Source organism: Orbicella faveolata, unplaced genomic scaffold, assembly GCF_042242905.1.
Source record: "Orbicella faveolata isolate gen_17 unplaced genomic scaffold, um_ofav_v1 contig_15, whole genome shotgun sequence".
Taxonomy (NCBI): Eukaryota; Metazoa; Cnidaria; class Anthozoa; order Scleractinia; family Merulinidae; genus Orbicella; species Orbicella faveolata.
In genome coordinates this window covers 854,435-863,578 of record NW_028301542.1, presented here as the reverse complement: position 1 = coordinate 863,578, position 9,144 = coordinate 854,435, and the positions used below count along the sequence as shown (strand labels likewise).

Below are 9,144 nucleotides of genomic sequence, written 5' to 3'. Positions count from 1 at the left end.
CAAATGCCATGCTGGACAAGGAAAGATGTCGCCAGATTGCTGCAAACTGAAAATTTACAGGCGCACTATTTTGATTAACATATACAGGCAAAAACTAACGATAGATAAATCCGACGTTTCGGCGACATCTTGGCGCCATTGTCAAGGGAAACTAATTAAATATGCGATTTCAAGGGTAACTAAGCACCTTGTTGACTCCACTGTCAAAACCTTCCTAAATTTAAAGGTCGCTGACCAGCCCTCATTACGGTCCAGATCTACGACAGAAAACACTACTCGGGTTGTCATACCCTTTAAAGACCAGGAGTCTGCTAATATCGTGAAGACACAGTTGAAAGATCTCAGTGTGAAGCTGCAGACCAGTGTTCAACCGGTGTTTACGAGCCGCAAGATTGCCCAGGAGTTCCCGACAAGCGAACCTAAGCCTCAGCTCATTGATCAACAATGCGTTGTGTATAACTTCAAGTGTGACCAGTGCGATGCTGGTTATGTCGGTTACACCCGTGGCCATCTGTTCGTACGCGTTGATGGACATAGAAGCAAGACCTCGTCAGTACGCAATCACTATGATAGTAGACACGCAGGCAGGATTCCGGATGACCTTCGCAATTGTTTTAGCGTGTTGAAAAAATGCCACAACAAGTTTGATTGTCTCATTAATGAGATGTTACTCATTAAACAATTACGACCATGTTTAAATGTACAATCAGACTCAGTTCGCGCTAAAGTCTTTGTCTAACTTATGCAAATTAGAAACTCTGACCTCTTAGTTACCCTTGAAATCGCATATTTAATTAGTTTCCCTTGACAATGGCGCCAAGATGTCGCCGAAACGTCGGATTTATCTATCGTTAGTTTTTGCCTGTATATGTTTATCTAAATCATTGTTGATTAGAACTATTTTGATTAACTGATTTATTCCTATGGTTACTTCGCCATACTTTAAAATGCAACTTCATCCCGTGTTAAAAATAAATTATTGCACTGGAAAGAAAAGATTGTGGATCCACAGAGAGAAGTATAAAAACGGCCTGCATTTAGTTAATCAGTTGTCAATCATAAGTCACTCAGTTGTGTTTGTTCCTCCAATTAGAGACTGGTCACAGACTGTAAACAGCGTTGCTGTCTCTAAAAAGATAACTATGGATAACGATCTTTTTTTTTTAAATAGTACTGTGCCTCTGATAAGCAGACACTTACCAGGGTCACTACTAAACATTTTAAACTCTCATGAGGGGAGAGCTCTTGGAAGTGGACACCTGCCCTGGTCCAAATTGTGCCCACCTGGGCGAGTCCACCTGCTCATTGACCAAAGGTTTATTCTGATGGGCCTTCCACGAGTTTTCAAAACTCTAAACTCGTGCAAAATATCTTTGGTGCCGTTTGCTTTGTGTCTACTGACACTGCTTTGTCTTGTGAATTGGGACACTTCTTTGAAAAGTACTTAAAATCACAAGGTCATCTTTTGGGGAGGCTGGGGACTAGCCTCTATGCTATGCACAAGGAAATCTGAGATCCTCTATTTGAATTAAGAATGGTCAATGGTTGCCTTGCCAATATATTTATATGAAAACCTTTTTTTAACACTGTATGAAGTCTGGCTAATTTCTTTTTAATTTGCCAAGTTGACTTCACATTTGTACATTCTAATGGTTGTCACGCACTCCTCTCTAGGGTGGAAAGACTGCATGGCAAGCCTTTGGGAGCACCCCTTATAATTCTCTTGTAATGTCTTCCAAATAAGTACAGAATTACAAGCAACATATTTATTTTAGTACCTTTATTAACCACTTCTTAAATTCTAAACACAACATGATGAAAGAACGACAAAGAACAATAATATTTTGCATGTCTGCCACTTCTGTTTGTTATATCAAACTTGTGATGAACCAAATTGGACTCCAGACACATGGTCGTCCAATTTGGATCATCACTGGTATGATTTTGGAGTGAATTGGATTCTGCTAAAACCTGTTACCATTACTCACTAAATCCCAAATTATGTTTGAACAATAACATTACATAATTATGTATCACCCACATGATTTTTCCTCCAAAACAAATTTTTGAACGTTATAAGGATAACTACATATTATACCAAAAAGTGATTCAGAGTACAAACGCTGAGAACCCTGTAGTTTTTGTACATGTATAAAGTTCTTTTTTAGTTCACAGAACAGTTTCCTTACCTTTATTGTTCTGTGTACATATGTATTTGCTTTTGCAGTCTTTTACATGTAGTCTCTTCGTGTATTCAGTTAGTAAGGGTGCAACTTGAAAAATGACAAGCGTAAAAAGGAGAGAGGGGCTTCGGGTACCACACTCCTAGCTAACTTTTTCCCTTGCTGTTTTTTACATTGCTCACCAACTAACCAAACACCTAGAAGGGGCTAAGTACATGTAGTGTATTATAAAAAACTCTTTTGCAGCAGTTAAGTACATTTATATGTATCCCCTTGCTATCTCATTTATAAACACATCCCGCCTGCCTGTTTATCATCAACAATTATAACCAGAACATAGAGTTGTGCATACACTCTGATTACCTGAAAAAATAATTAGGTAGGAAACCCCCCCCCCCCCCAAAAAAAAAAAAAACCTTTACAAAGTTTAATTAAAAGTCCATAAAAGTTTGTAATTTAAAGTCATACCCTATTAAATCCAAGCCTTACATGCTGGATACTTTGAAACGTTTTTCTTGTTACATAGCTAATTACATGTATTTATAAGTTATCACGGAAATCAGAAGTTAAATGTTGAGCTCTCAGGGACCCAATTTCAAGTTCAGTAGGGATGTAAGGAAGTCTTCTTCAGTAGCCTGTGGGTAAAGAATTATTTTTGTCCGCCTTAGTAGATTTTATGCCCCGCCTGGCCAATATGCAGAACTTAATTAGTCAATTGATGAATTCATGATCGAACTACTGAGAAACACTTTAAGGCCATATCATCCTGTTTGCTCTAAATTGGCTCTACTACAGTGATAACAAGGTCTCTTCGAGCCTCAGATTTGGAGCAACTGGTTCTTACATTGTACATAGACCCTTTGCATAAATGGTGCCAATATTTGAATAACATATACTTATACATCCTAAGCCTCACACTCATGTGAAAAATCCTTTGTCTGGAAACATCAGTACAAGGCTAAGGATGTACAAAGTATTGATATTCAAATTCAGTTGCCATTTATACAAAGAACTACATAATACCATTATGTATCACATAAGCCCTTGAGTTTCCTGGAGTGACAAAAATCTAATTTCTCCCTAACCCTAAGAGAATTGGCCTTACGGCCAGTGACATGTCATGACGTGCGCAGTGAAATGACAGATACAAGTATGGCAAGTAGCATACATCTGAAAGCCACCCCTTTCAAAGACATCAGATATCATTCAAGGGTGGTTTTCACTAGCGCATGCGCAAAAAACATAAGCAGATGCAGTAAAATGCTGATAATTAGCGCCTTTTGTTGGAAATTTCCCAAACAATTATCAGCATCTTACTGTGTCTGCGTATGCCAGCTTATAAGCACATTAATTAGTACTTGACGAAACCATTAAGATTCAGTGCCTTAAACCGTACATGTACTCTGTCCTGCATTTTCTGACTGTTCTGTTTGGTTACTATGCTCCATGCTTTGATGTCTCCACTCAACTCAGGATCCTCTGTGTACTGATTCTCTCTGATGTGTTCTAAAATTTCAGTTTGATTACTCAGTTCACATTCCAGCTGTTCACTCATTCTATTAATATCTGATTGTTCAGTTTGATTTTTAAGCTTGGAATGTTCAACATGTTCACTTAGCTCAGCATCTTTTGTTTGCTCACATGTTCATGTACATGTACATGTAGTTCCCTATGGTTATCATCTTCCATTTATTCAATGTGGCCAGCATTTTCTGCTTGTTCAGCTTGATCACTAGGCTCGGAACATTTTATCACTTCACCCTGTTCAGCATTTCCCATTTGCTTGCTTTTACCATCATTGTCAGCATTTTCCATCGTCTTATGTTGTTCACAATCTTCAGTTGTTTGCATTGATTTGCTTTGCTCACAATGTCCAGTATTTTCTGTTTGCTCATTATGTCCACAATGTTCAGTTGCTTCCTCTTCTTTACTTTGTTCACAACTTCCAGTTGTTTCCATTGGTTCACTTTGCTCACAATGCTCAGTATTTTCTGTTTGCTCATTTTGTCCACAATGTTCAGTTGTTTCCTCTTCTTTGCTTTGTTCAAAATTTTCAGCACTTTCCACTTGCTCATCATTTTCACTTCTTTCTTTTTGCGCACATTGTTCACCATGTTGAGGACTTTCTTTCTGTGGACTCTTGTCAGACTGAACTGTTTCCATTTCCTCTGTTGGTTCAGACTGCTCAGCATCTTCCCCCTTTTTGGTACCTTTCCTTGCTTTTGACCCCTTGCCCTTAATTTTCTTGATGCAATGATCGAGATTCTCATTTTTATCTGCGTGGAGTCGAATATGCTTTTTAAGGGAATGCTGGTGACGGTAGGTTTTCTTGCATACCCAACAAGTATAGGGTCTCTCTCCAGTGTGTATTCGAATATGCTGAATAACATTTTTCTTCATTGAAAAGCACTTCTCACACTGCGGACATTTGTACGGCTTCTCTCCTGTGTGCATCCTGTAGTGTGCTCTTAGCCGCTTCTTGCATCCAAACGCTCTTTCACAGCGATCACACGGAAATGGTTTTTCACCTGTGTGAGTTCTTTCATGGATTTTCAGATCTGAGTTTTGTATAAAACTCCAGCCACACACTTGGCATTTGAATGGTTTCTCCTCAGCATGAGAGTTTTGATGCCTCTTCAAACTTGACAGCCGCGAGAACACTTTATCACATGGAACACACCTGTAAGGTTTTTCATTATTGTGTGTTCTGATGTGCCGGCTGAGACTTGAAGGCCCTGAGAGACACTTTTCACAATGAGGACATTTGAATTTATTTCCAGGTACCAGAGTTCCTTCTTCTTTGTCCTGACCCAAGTTTTCCAACGGTGTCGTGAGATCTTCAACATTATTGTCTGCCTCAGTCATGCTGGCCACAGCTGTACCACCATTAAGGGCAGGCAAAATGTCTTCCCCCGCATCAATAATGCCATTGCCATCTGTATGGTGTGATGTCACAAGCAAAAAATGCTCACTACTCAAGGCTACTTGAATTGTTTGGCATGCAAGAACATCTTCATTGCTGAAAAAGATTTATAAACACACCTTTAAACATTAAATTGTAGTTCCAATATCCAAAAGGGGGAGATGCAGTGGCCTCATGGTTAGTGCACTTGTCCCTGGATCAAGCGGTCTGGGTGTGAGTCCTGGCTGTGAGCATTGTGTTGTATTCTTGGGTACGACACTTTACTCTCACAGTTCCTCTCTCCACCCAGATGTATGAATGGGTACCAGCAAACTTAATGCTGGGGGTAACCCTGTGATGGACTAGCATCCCATCGAGAGGGAATAGAAATAAGAGTTCCTAGTTGCTTCAACTGGCCACTTAGCTTGTATGCAGACTTTACCAGCTACATACATTTTCCTACCAATATCCAAAGTGAACCCAAAAGATCAAAGCTGTACTTTAAATAAAGTTTAAAGGGATAAATAAGAGAATCAGTTAGATTTGAAACAAAACAAGCTATTTGTCTAGACTGATCACTGCTCTTGCTATTTAACGTATTTGTTATGTACCTGCAGTGGACATCTGAATTATCATCTGCCGAAGTTTGATTTTGCTCATCAGGTGTTGCAACTAATCTTTCACTGTCTTCCTTTCTGCTGGCCAGAGAAAAAGAACTCTAAACACTCTCAAAGGTTAGAGCATTTGTATTTAACCAAACAAAAACCCTCAGAATGTACACTATAAGCTGAGGTAGTTTCACGTCACAAGTAAAAAAAAGTATAATTTTTGTATTTTTGTAGTAAACCTGGAAAGTTGGTCCAAGTGACCCCATACTGCTAGAGCATAGAGCGTCCTGGTTCCATAGCATTAAGTATCAAGTATCTCTACCTTTAATTCGATAGGGGAGGGTTAAACCCCAGCATTCAATTATCCAGATCCCACCCAGAAATACACCTGGATGGAGGTGCACTGTGAGAGTAAAGTGCTTTGCCCAAGGGTCACGCAATACAATGACCCTAGTCCAGCATGCAAATAATTAGGTTAAAGCTAATGATCTTAGCCTCAAACACAGTCACAGTGGGCAAGGCTGTCAATAGGTTTTCAGTCACCTGTTGCCTTGATCTGCACACCAGTAACAAAACTGTTACTTAGTGGGCGAATTGTATCAACAAAAGCAATTTCACCTGTAACGTCAAGTGCCTTAGTATCACACATACTTAGATGTAACAAGTGTTACAGGTTACAGCCCTTAATTACAGCTCTGGTGGGGGTGGGCAAGCATTAACTTCTATCCTTGTTAGGGATGTATGTACCGGTAACCAATGTTATATTTTTATATGCCCAGAGAAACAAATTGGGATGGTAATTTGTCTTATCAATGCATTAACAACACTGAGTTACTGCCTTGCAAAGTGGAGGTTGGGTGCCTGGGGTATCCAGGAGCTTCCACTATTGGCAGCCAGCTCCTACATGTAGATGAAGACTGCACCCATGACTGGCAACCCAGCCATGAGCCCCCATGCAGAAGGGAGAAAAGCAGGCACCCATAACACTGATAAAGACAGTGGAAAGAGAAGGGAGGGACAGGGGAGGGGAAACAACCTCTGAGAAGAATCCCCATGCTTGAAACTGTAATGCTCATGGAAAACCCTGACTCAATGCAAAACTACAATGCCTTGTGGCCCAAGAACACATGGAGTCCTGGCTCATGCACAGATATAAATGCCGCTGACCGCAAAGGCAAGAATTGCGCTCCTTGTTGTTAACTTCTGTTAAATTGCATTTACTGCATTATAATATATGCTTTGCTATCAATTTCTGCTCCTTTCAGCTACACTGTACTCATTTACCAACAAAGGATGTGGCCAATCACAGTGAACTCCAACTTAGAATTCCACAATAGAGTCAAATCAAGAATTGGACAGTCTCGTGTCTGGAACAAATTTTGAACTGTACCTGCTTGAGGAAACAGACTTCCTTTGCGTCACTTTCGTTTTGTTTTTCTTGCGAGGCCAGGCACTTGACTGGTCACTGAGCGCCTTGTCACTAAAAGCAAAGGCAATAATTAAAAATATGCCATCCATTTAATTATAACTAACTGAATTCCCTTCCTAAATACTCTAAAAGATTAGGGTTGAAAGGGTTGAAAGACGAGGTTTTTTCAACAGTTTTTGCAGAGGACCACAAAAATGGTGCACCTGGGTAAAAGATAATAAAACTAAAAAAAATCTTGGTCAATATCTTTGTTGAAAGTCACCAGGCAAAGAGAGGTTCAAAGTTAGTCAAATTTCCCTTTGTTCCTAGCCCTTAACAAAACCCTAGAAAGGCCAAACAAAATATACAAAAGGTTGTCTAACACAAATGTTACAGTGTAAACCTGAACAAGCTTACTATACTAACCTTGATGAGGTAAAATCTGGTCTAGCTGTGTGAAGTCGCATGTGCTTCTTAAGCGTGTGCTGATGACGGTATGTCTTCTTGCACACTTCACACATGAATGGTCTTTCACCAGTGTGTATTCGAATGTGCTGGATGACATTTTTTCTCATTGAAAAGCACTTTTCACACTGTGGACATTTGTATGGCTTCTCTCCTGTGTGCATCCTGTAGTGAGCCCTTAGCCGCTTCTTGCATCCAAATGCTCGTTCACAGCGATCACACGGAAATGGTTTTTCACCTGTGTGAGTTCTTTCGTGGATTTTCAGATCTGAGTTCTGTATAAAACTCCAGCCACATACTTGGCATTTAAATGGTTTTTCATCTGAATGAGAACTTTCATGCCTCTTTAAACTCGACAGTCGGGAAAACACTTTTTTGCATTGAACACACTCAAAAGGCTTCTCGTTGCTGTGGGTTTTAATATGCCGACTAAGACTTGATGGCCCTGAAAAGGATTTGTTGCACTGGAGACATTTAAACTGCTTGTCACCTGCGGAGTCTTTCTTGGATGAACTGTTGTCATGAACAGTCTTTAACAAGGGTGTGCTATCACCTGGAACAAGTATGCCCGCATCTTCAGCCATCATCACGGTCTCAACTTCAATTGCTGACACATTTTCAGATTCACAGGGTGTCCTTTCAATGCTGGTGTCAGAGCTAGCTGACAAAATTAACAGCTGCAGCTGGTCAGGATTGACTGTATCCATGGGCTGAATTTGAAACTTTTGTAGATCTAAGATTACTTCATTCCTAAAGGACAAACAAAGAGACAAAACAAAACAATGAATAAAAGAGACGTTTTTGCATCCTACTGACTGAAATAACAAGCATGTAAAGCTGGAGAATGAAGCAATTACATGTACTAATAGCAGTGTTCCTGTGCTGCTATAGACTGCCATGATCACAAAACATTTCTTGCAATTACATGTACAGGGTGTGTGCTAAAAAATACATAGTTTTGAGAGCTTTGTCGAATCCAATTAAATCGCCTAAGCAAATTCAACTTCTCTATAGTCAGCCTTACAGTCTACAGGATACTAAAGGGCTATAAACTTAATTCTCCTAAGACTGTTAATTGCTATGTAAACCATAAGTTTATTTTTCAGAACTAAGAAAATATGCACATAGATCGGTGAAGGAAGAAAAAACGAACAAGTAAATAACATTAAAACCGATCTTACTGCTGATGATCTGGACTACATGATATCAACTGGTTCTAACATACTGCGAACTAAAAGGCAGCATTAGGAAGCTGAAGCGAGTAAGCTCAGTTTTACAAATTACATGTATCGCTTGAACTGATCAAGTTGAATTTAATCTCACTCGTAGAACGAATCGTCCTTCCTTTCTCTCCCGTTTCTCTAATAGCGACCAGTTTCGGAAGAAGAGAAAACTGAAGCGTTTCAGCTTTGCTGCAGGTGATAGAAACCAGAGATTCACAGTCTAAATAAAGCAACTTACCCTCTTTGGGATAAAACGCCCGGATCACTGGCCGCCATTTTCCTTTCAGACAATCCTGTCCCAGAGTTCTTTTCAGCCTAGTTCACGCAAACCGCGCACGTCGCGTCCAGGCGCGCG

The 9,144-nt window shown here is 40.0% G+C and overlaps 1 protein-coding gene across 1 annotated transcript; it reads right to left on the bottom strand.

Annotated features, from left to right (window-relative positions):
- Window positions 1–1,765: 1,765 nt before the first annotated feature.
- Window positions 1,766–9,109, bottom strand: LOC110069106 (uncharacterized). Its single transcript, XM_089287792.1, has 5 exons — window positions 9,028–9,109; window positions 7,528–8,316; window positions 7,084–7,173; window positions 5,697–5,780; window positions 1,766–5,202 (listed from the first exon to the last, which is right to left on the bottom strand). Exons 1-5 carry the CDS (start codon window positions 9,063–9,065, stop codon window positions 3,873–3,875), a joined length of 2,331 nt encoding a protein of 776 aa, XP_089143918.1. The 5' UTR covers window positions 9,066–9,109; the 3' UTR covers window positions 1,766–3,872.
- Between the last annotated feature and the right edge of the window lie 35 nt (window positions 9,110–9,144).

Bases quoted from the DNA above. Each gene is read 5' to 3' on its own strand.
- LOC110069106 (XM_089287792.1), bottom strand. From the start codon at position 9,065: ATGGCGGCCAGTGATCCGGGCGTTTTATCCCAAAGAGG. The intron at 7,174-7,527 runs GTTAGTATAGTA...CTTTGCTTTTAG, and splicing joins CCAGATTTTACCTCATCAAG to TGACAAGGCGCTCAGTGACC. The intron at 5,203-5,696 runs GTACATAACAAA...AATCTTTTTCAG, and splicing joins AATTCAGATGTCCACTGCAG to CAATGAAGATGTTCTTGCAT.